Source organism: Cydia fagiglandana, chromosome 2 (genome assembly GCF_963556715.1).
Source record: "Cydia fagiglandana chromosome 2, ilCydFagi1.1, whole genome shotgun sequence".
Taxonomy (NCBI): Eukaryota; Metazoa; Arthropoda; class Insecta; order Lepidoptera; family Tortricidae; genus Cydia; species Cydia fagiglandana.
The window spans coordinates 21,094,876-21,121,483 of NC_085933.1; the positions used below are offsets into that span (position 1 = coordinate 21,094,876).

The 26,608-nt window shown below is 35.3% G+C and overlaps 2 protein-coding genes across 2 annotated transcripts in view; both read left to right on the forward strand.

The window, feature by feature from the left end:
• LOC134678706 (zwei Ig domain protein zig-8-like) overlaps positions 1 to 26,608 on the forward strand; it is a 144,646-nt gene that overhangs the window by 35,485 nt on the left and 82,553 nt on the right. The gene's annotated exons all lie outside the window — the stretch shown is intronic.
• Positions 8,559 to 9,879, forward strand: LOC134672044 (uncharacterized). The gene has a single exon (XM_063529945.1). The coding sequence runs from the start codon at positions 8,677 to 8,679 to the stop codon at positions 9,877 to 9,879; it is 1,203 nt and encodes a 400-aa protein (XP_063386015.1). The 5' UTR covers positions 8,559 to 8,676.

Sequence of the window (26,608 nt, forward strand, 5' to 3'; positions counted from 1 at the left end):
CGCACGCCTTATAAATGACCGGGCTCGAAAGACCCGAGAGTTTTAAAACGGAGATACAAATAATAATAATTGTTTTTTATGTGTTTTTGTATTTTACTTTTATATTCATGTTATAAATGACCTAGCCTAAGAAGAAAAATAAATAAATGATAATAATACATATTATAAAAACCTAGCCTAAGAAAAATGATGAATAAAGGAAATAATAATAATAAGGGCAGCTTGTGGCGAGCTGTTGGGGAGTAACGACCCCACGGACCCGAGTGCTCCCGAGAGTCGGTCAGGGTCTCCGTCTCCGGCGTGTCTTCGTCGGTCGGAGTGGACCCCAAGGGGACCCGCAGGACTCTCAGCTCTGGCTTGCCTTAATTGGCCGTCCAGAGAGGAGTCGCTAGAGCTATATGCTCCAGGGGTGGAAGTGAAAGATGCATAAGACGCGAGTTGGCACAGTGGCTGGTAACAGCCACTGGGTAGAAAGCGGCGCACACCTCTCGACACCCCTGAGCCGCTCACACCGATGTTGCCCCTGGTCGTCTTCACGACGGCAGTTTCAGGGGCCCATCTAGTCAGCGGCAAGTCACCACCTGCCTCGATAACGTGTGTTAGCATTGTTATGGCAGGTGTCCGAACTCTTTACAATAGCCCAGTCTCATAGTCCACCCAAACTTCAATCCATAGACCGGTATACTATTCACTTTTGCTACAATAGTCCCAATGCCTGCTGAGACCGGTTCATGGGTGTCTATTGTTGCACCTGTGAACGGGTTCCAGCAGGCGTTCTACATGACATTAAAGCTCTCCAAGGGGCCTCTACGTGTTGGATCTGTGTCCCCACGCAAGCCTATCAAAAAACCGGGATTATAGGCCCGTGATATCGAAGGAGATACAAATAATAATAATATTCTTTATTGTGCACAATGATTGAATACAGCAAATTAACAAACATAAAAAAAAACTAAGCAACAACAGGCGGTCTTATCGCTAAAGAGCGATCTCTTCCAGACAACCTTCGGGTAGTAGAAATTATCGAAGGGAAGAAATAAGTATAAGGGTAGCAAAAAATAAATGAAGTGCAAGAACAGGAAAAAAATAAAACCAGCACAACTAAATATATAACAATATGAATACATACATTAATAAGATATATAGCTAAATAAATAAATATATAAATAAATACATATATACATAAATATATCACACAACACAGAATCAGACAGACAGACATAATCTAATTATTAACGAGTTTGAGGAAGTGACAGATAGTGAATTTTGAGTTGAGCCTTAAAAATGGGAAGCGATTTAGCATGTCTTAGCTCAGACGGCAGAGCACTCCACAACCGAATCGCTTGGAAAGTAAAAGAATCGTTATAGAATTTAGAAGAAGAGGAAATTTGGGCAAGCAGATAGTTCTGGGAGCATCTTAAAGAAGAGAGGTATCTGAATCGCTCCTTCAAGTAGATAGGGGTGGAGGGGTTGAAGAGAATACCGTACAGGTGAGCAAGGTGAAAGATCACTTTTATAAATAGGGCAAGTAATAGTTGCTTGTCTTACATGGAGACCTACCGGCGGGCGGGTTGTTACTCCTCGTGCTAATATTAATAGGTACTTAGGTACCCGAGCAAGCCAAAGATACTATTAAACGTCACGAGTGGTTTGAAAAGTGGAATCATGAGCGTTATGAATTCAAGGCACGAGGGTTAAACAAACTTTGCTCTCGAGTGAAACACAACATTTTCCATCCATTCCAACACGAGGAAAATACTGAGTATTGTAAAATATTATAAAAATCTATCATTTTCTAGCTTTGATACTTCATTTTTACGACTTCCTCAGAAAACTTCGCGTTTTAAAACGTAAAAACAAGTCTTTCAATTCTCTTTCGCCTCGACGACACTTATTGTATTTGTCAGGGACAATAAGCGACGGAAGCGAATTCAACTTCTTAGCAGATCTCTTTTAAATTCAGCGAAGTAATCTAGCAAATCGAAAAGATGCGACTTTGCCTACATCGTAAAGACATGTGAAGAAAATCTTGGTATTTCGTGGCACATTTCTGTCTCTTACCATAAAATAAATTTACTTGATGTGTATGTGAGCTTTACTCTTTGGATATTGGATTTGATTCATCTAAAGATAGTGATGTGCTTTGAAGAAATATCCAATGTCGTCAGATCAATACCAGATATACTTACATGAATTTGGTAGGTGGGCAGAGCCCACTGGGCACGTTTAAACCCCAGAGAGAAAGTTTACAAATATCATATTAAGTTCAAATTTTTAAAGTTCGGCGCTGCTGTTGCTACAGACATATTCGTCCGTTCATCCCAAAGGAATCACGACATAAGAGCGAGGCCAATGATCTTTTCATCCAGGGAATACAAATTTGGAGCCAGGATGATGCTTTGCCATTGGAGGGTTCGTTTTTTATTTTTTTTTATTTAGAAGTATGAGTATGACTATTTTTATTACATATACAGGGTGATTCAGGAGACGTGAGCAGGACTAACACTGCGCATTTCGTAAATTATAAGCAACTGTTTCCTATCAGTATTAGTGAGGTTAACGTTAATTTTCTAGTCGTGTTGAAAAAAAAGTTATTAATTTATTTACAACATGGGTGGTCACCCTAACATTAGAATACTAAACTAACGCTATTCAGTGTCAAATTGAATGTCATCACTGTCATCACGGTCTGGTTACTTTTGAAAACTCGTATCTCACTCAGGTTTGACATTTTATTTTCTTCGTAAAAGAGGTTTTATGTTAATTAATTAGGTCTTGTAGGGTGACCATGATTGTAGAGAATTAAATTTGCCCTCATCAAAAAGTTGAAAAATAGGAAAAAGTGTGGTTGTTTTACCTAAATACGACGGTGATCGATCAATTATCAGTTACTGAGTGTGCAGGATGAGTCCTGCTCACGTCTCATGAATCACCCTGTATATTATTTTTACAGATACTAGAATACCAAGAAAATATTTCACGATTGTAGTTTTTATGCATTTGCAAAAATAAAATGTACAAATTCAATATGGAACACACAATCGACTCTGGCTGGGCACTTAAAAAGTAGCTATGAATGCAAAAGGGAAAATCTTGAAGTAATGCACTAATATAGTAAATATTTATTAAAGAAAAAAACGATTATGTGTGAGTTGGACTTGCGCGGCGCCGCAGGTCCCGAACAAACTTACCTATGTAAATAGTTCGATTCCGAACAACTCGGTGGTAAACATATCATATTTCGCATCTGTGAATAGGCCCCTAGAAAATAGATTTCCATTTTTCTGAAACATAATGCATTTGACATCAAAACAAATTTAAAAAATCCAAACCGTTCGCAAACTTAATTAAAGTTTCTCTTACAAAAGTTTTTCGTGTACCTATTTTATAAGGTTTCTCCCTAGCTTCCTGATACTTCGCGGTGCAAGTTAGAGGTGGACTGATTAATGTTATGAAGCGAAGTTTTAATTGAAATAGTCCAATACCTTAGTTTCGCAGCAACCTGCAGCCGACGAGACACGTTGGCACAGGTGGATAGTTAGACCTCACTTATTAAAAACTTGAAACCTGGTACTTTCACGGTACCTAACTGGTTGTTCATAAAAATAGGAGCAAAGAGCACAGTGCATACAGCGAATAGAAAAATTACTCACTTACAATTAATCTGAGCCGTGGCCGAGTGGATATGATGTCCGACTTTCAATCCAGAGGTCGCGGGTCCAAATCCTGGCTCGTACCAATGAGTTTTAAGGAACTTTCGTACGAAATATCATTTGATACGACTAGCTTTTTGGTGAAGGAAAACATCGTGAGGAAACCTGCGTACCTACATCTGCGAATAAATTTAAAGGTGTATGTGAAGTCCCCAATCCGCATTGGGCTAGCGCAGACTAAAGCCCACGCCCTCTCGCGCAAGAGAGGAGGCCTGTGCCCAGCTGTGGAGCGTATATAGGGTGAATTATTAATTATTACTCAATAACCTTCTTGTTACGACACTTGTTAGTTTTACACTACCCTAATTATTTACCTAAGCTCCCGTGAAATAACACTCAATTATGTGATCAATTACAAACTGATCATTGTATCATCGATTATGTATTATAGTATATTTGGAGCGGATTTATAATGCTTTATTTTAACAACTAAACAATGAAGTTGCGTACAATTGTGGTTACAGCTTTTCTGATATACATCGAATCGAGACGTTTCCGCAGGTTTGCGGTCGTTCAGTTAAATATTTTTGTTTATTATTATTGACTGTAAAATACGGATAGTTATTACAAATCTATGGTACCGATGAGTGTTCCAATATAATGATATGAGTACGTCATTGGATTTATGAATATTCGATGGTTTGTACAAAAAAAATAAAATAATGAACATTGTTTTTTACATAGTCTACCGCGTAACAAATGTAGCTGATAGGGTCCAAAAAGGCATATATACATGTATATATATATATATATATATATATATATATATATATATATATATACGAACCTATTTATAATTATTCAATAAAAATGATCTTGATGGAGGAAAATGTAATAGGCGTACCCTAGGTAAGTTAATACAATTTCATTGACTAGTAAATTCGTACAATTTCATTGAGTTAACTGACGATTTGTGAACGAGACAATACCCCATATCTTCTGATTGCCGCATAACAGTATATATTATATTTCGCAGCTTTTTACTATTAGCCTCCTTCGACGTATCGTCTGTCGCAACCGTTTGATGCTACAACTCGGAGAATAACTCGTATTTATTTGCGCGACAAATGTATGATGAATTCAACAAGCGCCGGAGAACACACTTAACGTACCGAGAACATATCTACTGATGTGCACGCCCTGGTACCTAACTTGCACCACACAAATAAACAGTACCTACAGCTGAAATGATTTGGCAACAAGCCAAATGCCTGGTATGTTTCTTACAAGCTGAGGATTTATCATGGCGAAGAAAACACGTTTTAATAAGCCTTATTCTGAAATATCTCCACGATACTTCAAAGTTCAGTTTGGTTTCTTATTATCAAGGCAGTTTGAATAGGTAAACATAAGTACCTAATGCTACGTACTCTACTCTACACTACCACTACTCCGTACTCTTTCATATTCCGGAACGCACATCCACGACGTTAGTTGGTATTGAAATCTAATTTAAATTCATCAGAATTTAATTCCTACAGGACATCAGCAGCGTCGAACACCATGTTCCCGCAGAAATACAAGAGGTTAAGTAGTTTATCAAAGTCCAAAAAACAGATTCATTATTTAAGCGGTGAGGCTTAAAACGAAACTTAGCAAAAAGCCTTTTATCCCCAATTTCGCGAGACAGTCTTAATTTTGGCGTGAAACTCAGCTCCATAAAAACCGCTAGTATGATCTTTATTCTTAAAGCGTGGGATACAAGGACATATAAAATATAGTGTAAAAACTCCGTAATGTCAGCTGCTGCGCTCAAAGTTGGCTGAGGCTTCGACCCACTTGGCAACACTCATAGATACATGCCTCAGTTTTATATTTACTATCTGGGTAAACATCGCCTTGGCTTTGAACAGTGGCCATTAAAAAGATACATGCCAAGCGTGTCAAGCGATTTAATTTGGGATGAAAAAAAACTTTAAACCCTTTTCTCTAAAAATCCTTAAACAAAGATATATAAGCTGTTTGTCTTAGTCGCGTCTTCAGCAACCGCTTTTGATCTCCAGATAAAAGGAAAACTTATTCAAAACTGATTAAAATAGGTACAGATAGTAACAATTAAAATGAATTTTCTGAAATAAAGTAAAATGTAGGTAGTATAAGTGCCACGCTAAACGCACTAGTTGGGATTGGGAAAGGTGTTCGATGTTTTTTATGATCTTTCGGTTTATATACTATTCTTAATTTATCTTTATCAATAATTCTATGGACGCCCTTCACTAATAGGTAATTTATTGTAACCAATGCAAGGCGATCGCTCGTCTGCGTTCGTATGCAGTACCCATAATATTATGGTCAGAATCAATTTCATTAAAGAGAAGACCTCTGCCGAACTGTGTTGAAGGGCACAACTCAGTAAACTACGGAATAGAATCGAAAACAGTACAGCCGAAACTTCATTATCTCAGTACTGTCGATGTCGGCCCGTAAAACTATTTCCATTTGCCTCGACCTCACTTAGCGTAATCAACTCAGTATCGTTAAGCAGTGATCAAACTGTGACCACTCATAAAAGCATCAGATTAATAAATAAACACAGATCAATCAATTATTTAAAGTATGAAAAGTGTCTAACTAAAAAAAGCTGACTATATGTATTTAATTTTATACTATACTACATGCACCAAATGCAATACTAAGACTCATTAAAAAAAAGTGCACACACGTGTACAAACAAATACCAATTTTAACCCTTATCTTGGCAAGATTCAAAATATCTTAAATATAAACAATTTTTTAGTTTTTCGTCACCTTTTGAGCATACTAGACTAAACACTGATTTAAACTTTCACGATTATTAAACATTATCAAACTGCACAACAACTTGAGCCAGTCTTCTCCGAGACCACGGGGACAACGCCGTCCTCGAAACGTCGGAGGTAAATCTTAAAACTTAAATACGCGATTAAGTCCCGTTGTGCAGTTTCATACTAGACTATTAAAAAATAAGGAAAAAAATCCAGGATTTTCCAGTTTCGGAAAATCATATGTATCATATTTGATACAATGCCAATCCCTCGACAAAATAGTTACCTACTTTTTAAAAGAAAAATGTGGATTATAGTAAAAATAAAACATGTAATGCAACAGAAATTAACATTTATTGCTAATTAAACGCAATCTAAAGCATCAGATGACTATTGCACCTGTAATTTAAATGAATTATATCTACGAATACCTGATCACATGGGCGGAAAATTTGATCCCGTAAAGTTGCAAAAAAGTCGTCAACAAAAAGTTGAGTAAAATATGAAAAGTAAACAAATAAAGTGAAAGTAAAAAAAAAAATGTTTTTTTACTTTGGGGTCATTTTTTTCAATTCATATATTTTTCCGTGCTACGTGCTACGGCGTAGCAAAAAGGCTACGGCGTCCTAATATACTGTTAAATAACATCCATTACTTAAAAAAAATATATATACTAATCTAAGAAATAAGTGCAAAACTTACAGCACGAAACAAGATCTGTTGTTTCCGTGGCGCCATGTTGATAATTATTAATTAATTTACAATGACACTTGTATGTATTATTTTTTGCTATAATAAAGGAGGGTAGATCGACATATCTATAGCAGAATTATTTTGTTAAGTAATAAAGTGAACCTGCTAGATTTTTTTATGTTCCATGTATCACGGGTGTTACGATGCCAAGATAAGGGTTAATATTTTAATCTTTCTGCACATTTTGCATGCTTGGTCACTTTACAAAAAAATACTAGCGTACCTACACAACTTTTAAACTTAGTGGAGGCTTACAAAATAGGTACTATGTGTCTTGGTGTTACAAATCTCATTTAAAATATACCTTATAGTTTTTAAGATTAAATGGCAGTGTCATACGGACTAAGAGATGGGACGGATGGGCAGTGTGGTGTCACCTCTATACATCAATAATCTTTGTTGTAACCTTCGTGTATTTAAGGAGGAACATTAGAAATATAGTCAGTATTATTCCAGCATTCGCTTGTTTCATTACTCATCCTTTCCGAACCTTACATGGCGACCCTGCCATTTTTGTGCCCCAGAGCACAACCGGATACCGCGTTAAAGTAAAGTGATAAAATAATAAATCAATTTAATAGTTACAACAGTTTAGTGATATTACCTACAACAGTTAAGACTCTTTATAAAAACTTTCCGTGTTATAATATGTGCATGTTTAATTGCAAGTGCATCTTTCCACGAAATCGCCGCTAGACGTACATTCGACACCGCGGAGCGCCGGCCTACGCATGCCATTCCTTATGCAGATATAAGTTATAGGACATTGCTAAAGTTAAAAATTAAAAACATGACTGCTTTGACTGCGGACTTTATTCGAATCGGACACTTCCCAGTTCATAGTCTTCACCATGGGTTCCGGACAATCTAAGCAGGAGGAGATTGTGATCGCGGAGACGTCTTCGGGGGGCGTCAACCAGGCCACCGTAGAGGAGGTGCGGTCCCACCTCAGCACCATTAACGTGGTGCTGATGATCATAGCACTGATCAAAGGCGTCGGCCTGCTCAAACTCTTGTACGGCGCTTATAAAAAGTGCCATGACCAGTGGATCCACCGGGGCATCCATCAAAATGCTCTAAGGCTGTCAATGTACCGCCGACAGCTGCAGGCGGCACCATCAGCACCCAAGGACTTCAGCGGCGCAGTATGAGGTCCAGGCTACTGCGTTACGAATGTGATGTGCTTATTAAAAATATATAAAAATATAGTCTAGTGCGCGTTATATCTAATCCACAAGTGCGCGAGGTAAAAGTGCATACAAAGTGCGTCATGTTTAATCCTACATAACCGCGAGTGCGTGCGTATCATTTAATTTCCGTTCGGGGACATTTCTTTGTGACGGTTTGGACTACACCTAACATGCGAAATTAAACTATCATCAGACATTACATTTTATTTAGCATTAATGTAAGTTTAAAAATATATAGTGACCTTGTGACAACCAAGCCAAAATAAATGGTAAGTTATGATTGATATGTTACAAAATGTTTTTTCTGAATTGAAAGAAATTAGACGCTACTTAATTAAAGTTGGTCCAAGTAAACGCAAAGGGAATTTAGTTGCAAAGAAATTAAGCGAGGCAAATATATTATTTAGTCAGTATACCAGTATTAAAGAGCATTTGTCTGTAGAGATAGGAAAGGGTAATATTGGAAAAGAAGACGCAATATTAATTAATAAATTCTCAGTAGATTTTATAGACTTATACAAAGAAATTACGGATTTGTGTACAGTGCAAGAAGAAAGTATGTCTGAAAATATGGATACTTTTAATTTGAAAACGGCTCTGTCCTTAATGCCACAAATGACTGATGACGAAGAAAGTATTAAGTGTTTAATTGACAACCTTGAATATTATGCGTCCTTGCTAAAAAGTAACGATTGTAAAAAGAATTTAATATTGTTCATACTGAAAAGTAGATTGTCTCAAGCAGCTAAATTAAAATTGAAATCATCTTACGATGCGGTAGATAGTTTAATAACTGATATGAAACAGGTTCTTCTTCCACAAAAGTCAGCAACTGCAATCCAAAACAAGTTGCAGCAGATTAAGCAGAATGACATGTCTATTCAAGATTATGGCAAAGAAATCGCAGAATTGTTTGTAGAACTTACGATTTCGCAAGCAGAAGGCAAACCCGAAAACTACAACGTTTTAAAGCCATTAAATGAAAAGATGGCAACCAAGCGATTCGCGGATGGCTTACGAAATCGTAGGCTCAGTACCATCATTGCAGCTAGGAACTTCACATCCCTGAAAGATGCCATCCAATCCGCCAAGGACGAGGAGACGTCATCGGCTACACCAGTTGAAGAAGCAATGCGTACGTATAGACCCCATAATAATTATTCTCACAGGAGCCGACAAGGACATCGAGGCGGACCAAGAGGTCAATACAACACGAGAGTATATTCGAATAGAAACTCCCGTGGTAACCCAAATTCGTATTCAACGAGACAACATCGTGGAGGACCCAGCGGTTTTCAGCATGCACCACAAAGAGGTAATCATTCTAGATACCCTAGACCGTCTCGCGGAAAGTATAATAATTATAGTGCACGTGGAAACCAGGGGATGCGTGGAGGACAAATGCGTGTAATGTCAGATAGTGTCAATTCACAAAATCGAAATAACCACGAAAATGAAAACACATTTTTTCGTGACTAACATAGAACAAATATTTGCGGTAAACAATAGCTGCTATATACATTTATTACAAGGTAACACGTCTTACACGTGGCTTTTAGATACAGGCGCCTCCATATCGGGTCTGAAATATAAACATGCCTTAGAACTTGATATCCCGATCCATAAAGACAACACGCTTATAAATGGCATCGGAGGCAAAGTCCAGGTAAAGGGATATGTAAATTTAGAATTAACAGGAAATGGGCAAGTATTTCATCATAAAGTATTTGTATTTGATTCATTACCTTGTGTGACAAATGGTATCCTTGGCCAAGACTTTTTAAAGAAGTATAGAGCAATTGTGGACTTTGACACGAACAATTTAACATTAAAAAGTCCTTTCAATAATAAAATCGTTATACCTATACACGACGATGAGAGTAAAATATTAGAGATACAACCAAAATGTGAATCTATTCATTATATTAGGACCAGCATGGAGGAAGACTGCGTAGTTTGCTCACAAGAGATAAGTCATGGGGTTTATTTAGCTAGTTCAATAGCAAAGCCAACAAACGGCATGATACCTGTTAAAATATTAAACACTACAGATCAGCCTTCAACCTTGACAAATTTACGACCAACTATCCATCGTCTAAAAGATTATAACTTTTGCACGTTCGGTAAATTAAATAAAAATGCAGACAGGGTAAAACAATTATTTAAATTACTACAATTAAAACAATTAAATTCAGAAGAGCAAGCGTCCATAGAAAAATTATGTGCTAAATATTGCGATATATTTCATTTACCCGGAGACAAACTTACTACTACTGATATTTATGAGCATTCAATAACGTTAAAACCAAATGTTACTCCGATATTTAGTAAACCTTATCGTCTGCCGCATGCTCATAAAGCTGAAATTAATTCACAAATTAATAATTTATTAAATCAAGGCATAATAGAACCATGTAGGAGCGAGTGGTCGAGTCCTTTACTTCTAGTACCTAAAAAAATAGATGAAAGTGGACAGAAAAAGTGGAGGTTAGTCATTGACTACCGTAAATTAAATAATTGTATTGAGGACGACAAATTCCCTCTCCCAAACATTACAGAAATATTAGATGCTCTGTCCGGTAGTATATACTTTAGTCACTTAGATTTACACCAAGGATTTTACAATGTCAATTTGAACAAAGATAGTCGTAACTATACAGAATTCTGTTCAGGACAGTACAGGATGGTTCGCATGCCTATGGGACTAAAATCCAGTCCTGGATCATTTTCCCGCATGATGAACATGGCTATGGCAGGCTTAACTTATGAAAAATGTTTCATATATCTTGACGATTTAATTATTTTTGGTAGAGACCTTCATACACACAACAAAAATTTACAGGATGTCTTTGAGAGATTAAGAACAGTTAATCTAAAATTAAATCCCCAAAAATGTGTTTTTTTAAGGAAAGAGATATTATATTTAGGTCACGTAGTTACAGGTGATGGTATCTTACCAGACCCCAGTAAAATAGATGTAGTTAAAAATTACCCCCGTCCCAATAACTTGGATGAACTGCGACGATTTATAGCTTTTGTCAATTACTACAGGAAATTTATTCAAAATTTTGCAGAGATAGCATACCCATTAAATAATTTATGTAAGAAAAATGTGCCGTATCAATGGGATAGTGAGTGTGAAAAATCTTTTGAACTATTAAAAACCAAAATCACTTCGCCACCAGTATTACAATATCCAGATTTTTCTGAACAGAATCAATTTATCGTACAAACAGATGCATCAAATGTTTCAGTAGGGGCAATTTTATCAAACCAGGATGGAAGGCCAGTAGCATATGCTAGTAGAAGTCTAAATAAAGCAGAAAAAAATTACCCAACCATACAGAAAGAATTACTTGCAATCGTTTTCGCTGTTAAACATTTCAGACCATATCTATTCGGTAAAAAATTTAAAATTCAAACAGACCACAGGCCATTGATTTATTTGTTCACTATGAAAGATCCATCTAGTCGCCTAATGAAATTTAGACTTCTACTAGAAGAGTATAACTTTGAAATAGAGTATGTTAAAGGTTCGAATAATGCGGCTGCAGACGCGTTGTCTCGAATCACTTTAACTACTGAAAATTTAAAAGAGATGAATGAAAGTATTTTGGCCGTCACTACACGAGCGCAAAAGAGAAGAATGGAAGAAAAGGATAAGGAAAACAAATCAGTTAATAGTAACCTTAACAACGATTGGTCTGATCAACCAAAAGTTGTAGAGGTACTCGACAAGCCTAAAGATTATACGGAGTTACTATTTATAGAAAAAGAAAAACTAGACGAAATAAAAAGAGAAAAAGTCGCGACAAAAGAAACTAGAACTTTATGTTACATACAAGATGATAAAAGAGTATACATAAAATACAAATCTTCTCGATCACAGATTACGCGAGCCGAATTTGTGAGGGAACTTGTAGAAATGTGTAAAGAGATAAATATACATGAATTATATGTCATAAAAACAAAGCAAAACAATATATTTGTAAATAAATTACTCGCTAAATTACAAACAAATAAAGAACATGATAAACCACGATTATGTGTGTTAGTCGATGTAGAGAAAATAAATGATAAGGATGACCAGAAAGTAATATTAAATGATTTCCATCTCTTACCCACAAGTGGCCACGCGGGTATGAGAAGGATGATAAACAACATCAAAAAATATTACTTCTGGCCAGGCCTTGAAAAAGACGTAATAAATTATGTCAAGCGATGTGATAAATGCCAAAAACCAAGGACCGGAAAACCCCTCTTTACGCTTAATCCTATCAATTCGGTAACCCAATCGTTTCGGTTACCTTATCATTCGGTAACCCTATCATACGGTTACCTGATTGTAATGGTAAGCTTATTGAAACGGTAACCCTAACATTGTTAAGGGTTTTTAACAGGTTTTCATTCAGTTATGGTAACCTTTATTATCCGTTGCTTATTGGTTTGCTACATTTTTAGTACATTATTGTCGAGGCTCGGAAGTAGCTACTTGCGGGCTGAGGATTCGTTTTAAACGGACGACCTATAATTTTATTATTACAGGACTGGAAGTATTTATTTTTTTATTTTATATATTATTTCTGTTATTTATTTTATTTATTTAATTTCTTATTTTATTTATTTTATTTATTTTATTCATTTTATTCATATTATTCATTTTATTCATTTTTCATTTTATTTATTTTATTTATTTTACATATCTTATTTATTTTTTTACTTTTTTTATTTTATTACTTTATATATTTTATTTAAATTATTTATTTTATTTATTTATTAACATTATTTATTTCTTTTACTTTATTTATTTTAATTATTTTATTTATAATATAATAAGATTTAAAATAAGAACACACCACACGGGTAGGTATAAAGATAAGCAAAGGAACGGCAAAAAAACTTGTTTGTGCTGGAGGCTTCATAGATCGCTCATGCCAACCTCGGTTATTCAATAACAAGTTGAATTTAAGTGGGCGTAAAGATTGCAATCGTTTGAACTAGTCAAAAACCTTATAATGAGGTAACTGAATAGACTGGGTTTTTATTTCGGTTACCGGTAACATAGGTTAACCGTATCTGATACGGTTACCGAATCAAAGTGTTACCTTATCATACGGTTACCGTTATGGTAGGGGTTTTTACAACCGCTTCTAAAATAACCCTATGAAAAACCCCGGTTAAGGTAACCGGTTCCTGTCCCTGCCAAAAACAAAAGCATTCAATTAAAACGAAAGTACCTATGGAAATTACATCTACCGCGAATACAGCGTTCGAAAAACTATACCTAGACATTGTAGGTCCATTAGAGACTGATAGTAATAATTTTAGCTACATTTTAACACTACAATGCGAACTTACAAAATATGTTGAAGCGTATCCACTAGTTTCCAAAAGTGCAACAGAAGTAGCAAGATCATTTGTAAATAACTTTATACTACGCTATGGGATACCGAAAGAAATAGCAACCGACAGGGGTACGGAGTTCATGTCGTCAACAATGACCGAGGTATGTCGTTTATTACATATATCAAAACTTAATTCCACAGCTTACCACCATCAGAGTATCGGTGCTTTAGAAAAATCTCATAAACATCTCGGTTCATATCTACGTATTCAAACCGATAATCATCCAGAGTTTTGGAGTAAATGGATTCCCTATTGGTGTTTCTCATACAATACGTCAGTTCATAGGGAAACAAATTATACACCTTATGAACTCGTATTTGGGAAAAAATGTAGTCTTCCAGGTAATTTTTTGAGTAACAACATTGATCCGATCTACAATTACGACGATTACCCAAAATAATTAAAGTTTCGGTTACAATTATCGCAAAAAGAGGCTAGAGACAATTTACTTCACAGTAAAACACAACGGAAACAAAAATATGATGCTAATGTAAAGGCTGTAATGTACCAGCCAGGAGATTTAATTTTAGTACGTAATGAAGTAGGCAATAAGTTTAAACCAGTGTACTTAGGCCCGTACAAGGTCATAAGTGATGTATCCCCGAATGTAGAAATAATGAAGGACGGTAAGTCCGAAATCATACATAAAAATAGGACTAAAATATATTATCCTAATGTTTAGCATAATTATTACATAATAAAAAAAACGCATAATTGTATGCAATTATCATAACAAGAAAAAAAATATTTATAAACATTTTTTTTTCTTTTCAATTGGATGGAAGGTGTGGTGTCACCTCTATACATCAATAATCTTTGTTGTAACCTTCGTGTATTTAAGGAGGAACATTAGAAATATAGTCAGTATTATTCCAGCATTCGCTTGTTTCATTACTCATCCTTTCCGAACCTTACAGCAGACGGACATGACGAAACAATAAGGCTCGCGTTTTTTGCAATTTTGACTATGGAACCCTTAACAGGCGATGTGGGGTGCGTAGTTTAAAAATGTTTTTTAATACGTCTGAAAATCATTGGATCGTTAGCCAAGTCCAACAATCATTTTGTACAATATAATAATATTTAGGTACTCTATATATTCCTCAGATAGTGTAATTTAATGATGTCTACGTGGCTTCATGCAGATACTAATAAACTGATGAAGCGTCCGGGTGTGTGGGTTTGTACGTGTCCTAACACTCCTTAGTAAAGTTAACCCTTTAGTACGGAAAGCCTAAGGACTAATTAATTTAATGTCCAAGACAAGCTTGACTCGGTAAAGTTATAGGGTGTCATTAATTTAGAGACGCCAACCCTTTTCAGTAATCAATATAGATATTTATGTCTTAGTTTCTAGTAAGTATAAGAAGGTAAGGTAAGGTAATCTTGGTCTAATCTTACGAGTACATTAAGATTTCGGAAACTTATACATATATGTTTCTAAAACCTAACTATAGTTTTTAGTTATTCCTCCTTAATGGATATTGCAAAATAATGTTCAATAACTTACCTAAATACATAGGTAACCCCTTTTTAGCCTTGGGCCATACGACGACAGTAAGTTTGTTTAGGGCTGTCCGTCGTAACTTGGCCCGAACTAAATTTAATTATATAATTCAAGTGCAACCCTTCTGGAAGCTGTGCCAATCAAATAAAGGCGGGATCTCAAACCGAACACCTTTCTTTGGACGGGATTTCCACTTAGTTTCGAGGGGACAAGTTCAGGCAGAGATGATAATTTGGTGTGTTCTGAGTTACTTCCTTATATTGATTTAATAATTTTATATAGTTAAGTCTTAATAATTAACCTTATTTTATCGAGCAGATAGAAAATGTAAGCCGAATAGGTTATTAGGTAGATAATGCTATTAAGATTTTGCTTTAAATAAGATAACTACTATTGAGGATTTACATTATTAAAAATAATGTAATTTGGCTAGTCGATAGGTATGAACACTTTGTTAAATTACATTAAAATACTTAAATCTGTGAAATACCTATACTTCTACAACGTTTGCTTAATAAATGAACAGGAAATCCTCTTGTTAGAAAATCCGATACATCTCAGGATAAGGGATGACTTTGATAAGGGTGGTTCATGCATGCAATATGCTCTTTGCATGTCAATGCCGATCCAATGTTTTATAAACGCGGTTACTTTATGGCCCAGGGTTTGAATACATTAAACACTAGTGTGAAACACGAACGTGGCTCGTATTCTGTTTTCAAACTAGCTTCAATATCATAACAAAGATAAAGCCTTTGATGATGTAGTTCGTCGTAATGAGGCATCGTCTTAATTACAAAGGTTTATGTAAACTGACACAATCTACAGATATATCCTACATCAATCTTCAAAATTTTCACGAAATTATGAAGATTAAAATTTTGTAGGAACGAGGAATGGCTAGTCATATAAAAATTTAGTTTCTTGATTTCTTCCGGATGCCCATATATGTATATCAACTAAACATACAATCACCCAAAATTATGCCAAAAGAGAAGTTTAATAAAAATGTCAACTGTTTTATAACTTACATGGGATAGGGGTTCCCAATCTTTCTTCTGGTGTGACTCCCTTTATACTTACATATCTATACAAATGTTAGCTATCCAAATTTTTGAAGTCAATTCGAAAGGTATTTTATGTTGGCACCCTCAGCTAAACAATAGTGCAAAGGATTCTAACAAAGCCGCAATATTTTTCAACTGAAACAAACTTCCTTTCTGCCTCTGATTAATTTCAACCAGCATTAACTCAGACTTTAAAGACAAACGTTCTTCTCATTACAATAATTACACGAATTTCTCACTCGAAGCCGCGTATTTGTTAACATTAATCCCTGTTATTTAGAGTCCCATGATACATGTGACTAAAGTTTTGCCGCTAATGCCTTATATTAGATACCTACATATAAGATAAGACTTGTAAGTTGTTGCCTGTTCACCATTTTAAATGATAAACAAAGGCGTGTTAAACAAATTATGATTACATTCTAGAGTATATTAAGAAGTTCTAGTTGTTGCTAGGTGGGTATAATTTGTACCTAGATAATATTACATAGAATATAATTTGTAAAAAAAAGAACGAAAAAAATTATAACCAATATCACAATAATAGCTGTACATAACAGCACACAATAAGTACAATATTCAACGATATCGATAAGGTTCTATATTTAGCATCAAGTAAGTAAGTAAGTAAATATTCTTTACTGCACCAATAATTATACATTTTACGTACATGTAAATCTACAAAGAAATCTAAGCTATAGATCTTTTTCTTATTTTCCTACTACATATCATGCGTTGAATCCGCGCGAATATAGTAAAAGGCCGTCGCGCCTTCGAGTTCTGCGCTGCTTCTCATTCGAGTCAAGAGATCGCTCACCTGGGACACTTCCATAGGTAGAGTTAGAACGAGGTAAGTCTGTAACAATTTCGATAGCACGCGCAGTGCACGTGTTATTTATACGTCATAATTTGACAGAAGACAGACTTTTCTCGGTCTGACTCAATCAACGGTTTATTTCTTCCACGTGGCGTCATATTGAAAAGTGTTTATGCTCAAATCTTCGTATTCATAATACTTAATCCAACATACGTATATTATGTAGGTTAAGTATATCTATTAAATTTGTTAACACGGATTTACAGCAACTCTGAAATTAGGTTGAGAAGAATTAACAACAATCCTTATCCTAACCTTACATGAGTTCGGATTCTAAAGCCTCTATCCGATCGTGAGCACGCATACACTTACCACATTGACTGTTAGTAAACTTGCCAAGTTTGAGGACTGTGGTTTGATGACTATACAAGTAGGCTTTAATAACGTAATTATTAAGATAGGGTGGGGAAAGACTATCACCGGGGAGAGGCAAACACTTGTATGGAATACTCATACTGTTCATTTCATTTCATTTCATTTATTCGTGCTAAATAACATAAGTATACAAAATATACACGTCATATTATTAAACCCGGATGGGGCATAGCAGAAAACTTATTATCTAGAACTTAAAAACTAAATTATCCTAATTACAATAAATAATAAATAACAATAAATACAAATCTTACGCGCACTAAACATCTTTGTCCCTGAAATACTCCTCTATATGATAGAAACATTTGTCTACTAAGTTCTTTCTTAATTGTTTAAAAAATACTGTATTGTTCTTTTCTCCTTTTAAGGTGTCACTCAATTTATTATACATTTTAATTGTCATGGCGTGTGGACTTGTGCTGTGTAATTTCATTGTAGATCCTGACACTGTAACTAGATTATTTTTGAACCTAGATTCGTAACGGCGGGTCTGATCTAGGATAGAAGTGTATAGTTGCGGGTTTTTCCTGACAAATTTACACACCTCATAAATGTATATGGAAACTAGTGTTAACATATCATATTTTCTAAAGTAAGGAATACAACTCTCTGGGATTTTTATATTGGCGAGTATGCGTATACACTTTTTTTGGAGGATGAAAATATCTTCGACGTCAGTACTATTTCCCCATAGTATGATGCCGTAAGTAAGCCATGAGTATGCGTAAGAGTAGTAAGATGTAATCGCGGAGTTAAAATCTGTAGATCTCTTAACTTCCCTCAATGCGTACACGAAAGATGATAATTTTGATTTAATTTTGGCTATATGTTCCTTCCAATTGATATTTGAATCTATAACGAAACCTAATAATGTTGCCGAGTCCACGAAATCCAATTTTATGCCATTTATGTCGAAATTTAATGATAGCGGTTTTTTTTTATGAGGCCTAAATTGAATAATTTTCGTCTTTGAAATATTTAGTTTTAAGTTGTGGTCTTCCATCCATTCTATTACAGAGTTTAATATGGAATTTATATCTTGATTTGTATTTGTGCTGTCGTTACATGAAGTTAGAATTGAAATATCGTCAGCGAAAAGTACGCAATATTGGGCTATTGTTTTCGGGATATCATTAATGTAAATCAAAAAAAGCAAACATCCGATTACACTACCCTGAGGGATGGAATGCGTGATGGACTGTTGATCAGATTTGACACATGTTATTTCGCCCGTTGTGTGATCCAAAAACTCAATTGCAACACACTGTTCTCTGTTTTTGAGATAAGACGTGAACCAATTGTGTGCAATTCCCCTTATTCCTATTTCATATAGTTTGTTTAATAGTGTGTCGTATTGAACCATATCATATGCCTTAGACATATCTAGTAATATGCCAATTGCGTATTTTTTTTCATTAAGTATATTTAAAATTTCTAATATATATTTGTATGCAGCCAAGGTAGTAGAACGGTTTTTCCTGAAACCGTTTTGAGCGTCATCAAAAATATTGTACCTTTCACAAAAAGAGTACACGCGGTTGTACATAGCAGTCTCGAATATTTTAGAAGATGTTGGTAGAAGAGCCACGGGGCGATAGTTACTGGGGTCGGTTTTGTTGCCTTTTTTATATATCGGTTTTATAATTGATTTTTTTAACATATCGGGAAAAGTTCCTTCTGTAAAAGACTGATTAATTAATATGTAGAAAGGCAAAATTAATTCGTCGGCACATTGTCGGAATAGCATTGGGGGTAACTCGTCTACTCCGAAACTTCGTTTATTTTTTAGGTTCATAATGATCCTTCTTACCTCTGGAATATCTACCGGACTTAAGTAAATTGAGTTTGTGGTGGGTAGGAGTACAGGCCGGCCGCGCGGCGCTGTACTTCCGGGTTCAACGGCGCCCACCGATGCAAAAAATGAATTGAATATGTTCGACACTTGCTTGGGATCAGACGTTAACTTATTATGGAACGATAGGCCAATATTATGCCGCGTTTGCGTTGCGTTTTTGTTAGTGCGCTCTTTTATTATTTGCCACATAGCTTTAATAACGTTATCAGATTTTTGAAGTTTTCGAATGTATTGGAGTTTCTTAGCCTTAAGTATGGTTTTTTTAAGTAGTTTTTGGTATTGTTTATAATGTTTAGTAAGTGTTATGTCGTTGGACTGGGTAACCATAATTTTTAATAATCTTTTTGTTTTGCAAGAAATTTTGATTCCCTTTGTGAGCCAATTTTTTTTTAAACTAGTTTTTACTTTAATTGTTTTTAAGGGTATACATTTATTTAGAATTTTTTGTAAGGTGTCATTGAAGTTTTCGTAATTAATATTGATATCATTTTCTGGTTTAATTAATTGATACCAATCAATGTTTCGTAGCATCATTTTAAAGCTTTGAATATTTTTTTCACTAAAGAATCTTTTTTTGTATATATAGAAACCGCTTTTACTTTTTTGTGGTATTGCTAACTGGATAATGGTACTTTTATGATCTGAGAAACCTAAGTCGCATACTTCCGTTTTTATAAGATCATGTGTGAAATTTGTAAAGATAAGATCTAAACATGTTGATGTAGTGTTAGTTACGCGGGTGGGATCCTTTATATGTTGGATAAAATTGTATTCCATCATGAAGTCTAGGAATTGTCTTGATTGTTTATTATTTTGAATCAAATCTAAGTTAAAGTCGCCGCCCACTATAATTTTTTTCCCCGATTCTTTTTTACTTAACATGTCTAGGAGTACTGACATTTGCTTTAAAAAAGTCTCATATTCACGGCCATTCCAATAAATAACAACAATCAATGTATTAAGTGAAGATAATTCTATGGAGGCCATTTCTATAATATATTCAATGGACATATCCACGATATCCTTACGCTCTGTGTACTCTAGTTGTTTACGTAGGAATATGCAACACCCGCCGCCCGAGTGGTTTACACGAGAGAACGATGACGCGATGTCGTAATTGTTAATATGTATTAATTGCTGTTTTTCCTTAGATAACCATGTTTCCGTAAGACAAAGGGCTTCAAAGTGGTTAATTTTATCATCCAAAAATGCGTCTAATATATCTTGTTTGTTAAAAAGGCTTTGCATATTTTGGTACATAATTCTAAAAGCATTTAAATTAGGTTTAACATTAAAATCAGTGGTTTCTAAATTAGTGTTTATCCCGAAAAAACGTGTCCCTCGTACCGCTGCTGTCATTCGTTTGCGAACATAAGTCGTCCAGAGTTTCGTCTGTTTGGGTGGCTATGTCAGTGTTGTTTGGTGCCCGTTGTTTGGTGCTGTTTGTCTTGTCCCGAGCAAAATAAACTATGTTCGTCTTGTGACCTTAGGTTGATTTGGAGTTACATTTTGATATAGTTTAGAGCAAACAGGAAATTGCTAACGCGCGGTCACTGCTAGGTACAGTCAACTGTAAACATATGTGCATAAATCATCTCAAAAATATGTCCCATAGCTCTTATGTCAGCGAATTCAGAACCCCGCTCCGGGTCATTCCTGGGGCAGAGGATGTCCATCGTGATTCAGCGCGGTATTGCGGCGAGCGTTTTGGGCACCTTTGCGCCGGGGATGACGCGGTATGGGATATTTGACCGACTGTTGACTGCTTTGTTTTTGACTCGTGTTTTTTTTATGTTATGTAATTTGGAGATTCACAACTATGGGACATATTTTTGAGTAAGTTTCCTACACCCATACTTTAACAATTGACTGTACACAATATTATTTTCACCACACCAGCTCGGAAAGGCTTACTTTGCACTTCAAAAACTGATAGCAAAGTTGCATTTTATTCACATGTGAGACAAAGTAATCAAATGCAAATTTTGAGTTGGTTTCTTATATTTGCTGGCAGAAATGACTTTTAAATGATGATTTTGGATGATAAATATTTAATAACATTCATTTGGATTTGATTTGGTTTGATTTTGTTTAATATTTTACATTTAATATTTGCTTCAGGTTGGTGTGGTGAAAAATTTTGTGTTTCACTCGGGGGCAAATTTTGTTAAACCCTCGTGTTTTGAAACCCTCGCAACGCTCAAGATTCCATTTTTCGAACCACTCGCTACGCTCGTGGTTCAATTTTGGAACCTTTCGCTTGCTCGGGTATCAATATTAGCACGAGCAGTTAAACAACAACTTTGCCCCCTTGTAAAACAAATAACTATTATTTACTTTAAATAGAAGAAGGTAAGATGATCAAGAAGAAGCGAGTATTAAGCAAAGATGGGCGAAGTTGTCTTCGCGTGTGAATAATTAATCACGTATTTCTTCAAGCATTAAGTCAGCAGCGTGCTAAAGTGAATTTATTGAAATAGATTGCATAAATTGTAAAAGCCCTCGTATATTTACCGTGCACCTGAATTTCCGCAAGTTAGAATCAAAACTATATTTTCAGTAAAGTTACAGCTTTGAGCTCAAAGCAAACTATCCTTTAGATTTTCCTCGGGGACTCTGGTTTTATATTGATTTTCTAATACAAACAATATTCAAAATAAACTTTCATAACTTTCATGAGACACATTTTAAATTATTTACATGAAACATGTCGATGTCGCCAATAGCGACTAAAAATACAAGTGAGTGGAACCGTTGTGATTGAAATAATTGACAAACAATATTGTTATATGTTCTGTCCTTGTTTATATTGTTTAATTAAATCAATTTCACTTTTGAATAAAATTCTATTTAATCTGTGTAGACAAAGTTGACATCTACCAAAATCTAATCTTTTTAGCAAAATCACCGATAAGTATGACGTTGGCATTGTAGCTCTTCTTCTTTTACGTATACTTATGACCTAGCCTTAGTCTTTTTGTGATTTATTTAACAATACACTCACCGACAAAAACACACACTCTACGTTGTTACCAGTACCTACAAAGGACCAATTAAACGCTTTGAATTACCTATCACACAAATGACTAAAGACATTACTGAAGTTCATCCTGTCATGCAATCAAGGTTGTTACCTTAACATGCTCGATTTGCTTGACAGAACAGCCTTTGTTACTCAGCGGCTTAGAGAATCGATGTGATTCAGGTTGAAATGATGGCATGTGATTGAAGCTAACAAATCTGGGAAAATGTAAATGTTAGTATAATCACAAAGTACGAGTACATAAGCACTCCTAGACAACGTCACACCAAAAAATGATTGTGAAATACGAGTAGATATATGTACTATAAATATGTATTTATATGAGTAAATTGCCTGAATATAAAAATTTCATTTCATTAACTATTAGCTTATAGACAAATAGTTAATGAAATAAAATATATCTTAAAACTAAAACACACACTATGGCCGCGATGCATTTATAATATAAATGCAACCCCACTGTATCAGGTAAGCGGCCGACAGTGGCGGCGGCAGCGGAATTAATGATTATGGTATTGTGATCTGTGACTGTCACTTCATTTTCTATTAAAAGTGACCTGCAGGCATTGAGTCTGCTATCAGAACATTCCCGTATTGAGAAATAAAATTTAAAAAAAATATACTACTGGAAAGGACAAGTTATACGTAAAATGTATATAGTATATATAGCCCTATCTTTTAGAAAATATGAACACTCGCCATATTATAAATAAATAAACAAACACCCTGCTTTAAACACTCCACTCCTTTTTACAGTCTGTTAAACACTATACGGCACTACGATTTTCGATAGTTCCATAGACTTTTTATGTCAATACCCAATCAGATGTATCCCTAGTCACAATAAGATACGTAGAACTTAATAAACTCTTTCAACTTCCAGCTTTGTGGTAAATCAACTCGTTATAAAGAAACAAATTCAACTTCGTTCGACCGTAGTTCTGCGTACGAGAATAAAATGGATGCCTTCGTTTCTTCGCAAAACCAATTCGTGTACTGACTTCCAAATGAATGAATACGGTCTTAATGGTACCTATCTACCTAAAATAAAAGGTTTTATCTTTATCCACTGTATAAAAAGGTAAAATCACAAATGTTTAATTTCTCTAAAACCAACCCATTGAACAGTTTTATTAGATTACTCAATTTGCTGTGGAGATTTTGTGTGAAGTTTGCACGTGTGCTGTCAATCAGATGGTTGATTTGTTCAGCGAATTGTAAGACCACCACCAAGTGGGTCCACCGGTTTAAAATGATGCTTTTTAGGGTTCCGTACCCAAAGGGTAAAACGGGACCCTATTACTAAGACTTCGCTGTCCGTCCGTCCGTCCGTCCGTCCGTCCGTCCGTCTGTCTGTCACCAGGCTGTATCTCACGAACCGTGATACTAGCTACAGTTGAAATTTTCACAGATGATGTATTTCTGTTGCCGCTATAACAACAAATACTAAAAACAGAATAAAATAAAGATTTAATAAGTGGGGCTCCCATACTAGGCCAAGAAATAAGAAGTTATAGAGGGAAATGCTAGGAACACAATTTTTGACTCCGTAACTTTGTTTGGACTAGTTAGGAGGTGAACATATAAAAAGTCCCCGGCCGTAGCCCCGATGCTGGGGGGGAGAGCGGGGAAAGAAGGTCTCATTTTTCGGTTTTTCACTAATATCTTGGAAACTTTGCGTCTTAGCGACATGACTACTGAGACAAACCAAAAGCTGATAAAATTTGTTACAAGTTTTATTCAGTCAAGTTTTTCGATATCTTGAATAGTTTTTGAGATATCCGCTCTTGGAAGTTTATTTAGGGCTTTCAATTTTATCTTGATGTCTACATTAGTGACGCTGCTAGGCCGTGTTTGGTATCATTTTCGTATATAATCAGGGGTGTATAATTCATTTTTGGTATCACATTGACACCGTTCCTTAGAAAAAACATATAAACTTTAAACAAATACCTTTTTTTTTAATTCCTCTTCACGCTTAAACCGCTCAACCGATTTAATTGTAATTTGGTATACAGATATTTCGAGTCCCAAGACAGGACATAAGATACTTTTTATCTCAATAATAATCCTTTAAAGTTGTGAAATGGAGTATGGGGGGAATTCAACTTCGTCGACGAAACTGAATTCCTGAGGTAAATACTGCTTAAAGTTAAGTTTGAAGTCATGTTAGGTATCATTTTCATCTAAATCACAGATGTATACCATCCTAAATTTCACCTAAACCGGTTCAGCGGTTATTGACTCCTCATACAAACTTCCACCCCACTTTTCACATCCTCAAAAGATGCTTTTGGTTATAAAAACCACCCTATGTCCTGTGTCGAGACTGAAACTATTTCTATACCAAATTTCAACGAAATTGGTTCAGCGGTTTAAGCGTGAAGAGGGATTTTTAAAAATATATTTTTTTTAATTTTGGTTTTACTTCGGAATAGTGCCAATGTGATACCATAAATGAATTCAGCACCCCCGATTTATACGAAAATGATACCAAATATGGCCTAACAGCATCACTGATGTAGATATCAAGATAAAATTAAAATCCCTAAATAAACTTTCAAGAGCGGGTATCTCAAAAACTATTCAAGATATCGAAAAACTTGACTAGATAAAACTTGTAACTAATTTTATGAGCTTTCGGTTTGTCTTAGTAGTCATGTCGCTAAGATGCAAAGTTTCCAAGATATCAATGAAAACCCGAAAAATTCGACCTTCTTACCCCCCTCTACCCCGCAGCACCGGGGCTACAGCCGGGGACTTTTGATATGTTTACCTCCTAACTAGTCTAAACAAAGTTATGGAGTCAAAAATTGTGTTCCTAGCATTTCCCTCTACAACGTTTTTTGAGCATTCATTTACTGACCTATACAGCCAACGTGATTTTTGACCAAAGTTAAGCAACGTCGGGCGTGGTCAGTACTTGGATGGGTGACCGTTTTCTTTTTGCATTTTTTTCCGTTTTTTTTTTGTTTTATGGTACGGAATCCTTCGTGCGCGAGTCTGGCTCGCACTTGCCCGGTTTTATTTTAAAATAGAATTTCACTTCTAATCTGGAATGAAGCATACGGACTTCAATTAAATATAATATGACCAAAAACTTAGCTTTGTTTTTACAGTATTTTGAATACTTACTTACACATAAATTAATATGCTAAACTTCCAAAAAATGTCTACAAACAATTTACGTGACAGTTATTTAATCCATATAAAAACGTCTGTCATAGGGACCATCATTCAACGTGAGAAGTATAGTGATCCTTTAAAATGAGTCCATTTCTCCTGTAATAGGTATAATGGGTACATTGAAGGCATTCATTGCATAATTTAAACATTCAATTATCTTTTACAGGTAAGCGAGTCTTCAAACTGTGCAAATTCGTGTTTGAAGGCGTATTCGAAGGATTGCTAATCTGATCGAAATCATGTAAGTTTAAATTAACACAAATTATATTCTAACAAATCTGTTTCTTAACAAAATTTACTTATTCATATCATACCTACTTCCAATAACATTTTTAGAAAACCGTAGTTATATTACCTAAAGCGCTTTACTTTTAAAAAAGCTGTGAAATGAGATGGTCAATTGGAAAATAGTTAGAAATAATTACGTTTAGGGCCTTGCTAGCGTGAGACATCCTTTACCAATAGACCAACCGTTCTGACCATATTACAAGCTTTTATTTAGTTTCACCTGACCGTTGTCTGTCTGTCTGTAATCAAATCTTGGAAGTTAAATTTGATCCACTTCCATTTCAGCTAAAATTTTGGATGCATGTATAAATCGGATGACAATGCAATATTATGGTACCATCGAGCTGATCTGATGATGGAGACAGGAGGTGGCCATAGGAACTCTGTGATGAAATGCAACCTAATTGTGTTGGGGGTTTTTAGAATTGTCTTGATGAGTATTAGTTGTCTGTCGTAAGAAAAGTACAGTCACCGCATCGATAAAAGCTTGTACCAAAAATGAAATTTTTGCTATATTTTTTAATTGGTTTCTTTTCGAGGAACAGCTGAAAATAATAATTTTCGCAAAGTACTATTCAAGTTTGTCAGCAAACAATGTAAATCA

Excerpts from the sequence above, each read along its gene's own strand:
- LOC134672044 (XM_063529945.1), top strand. The coding sequence starts at position 8,677 with ATGATTGATATGTTACAAAATGTTTTTTCTGAATTGAAAGAAATTAGA.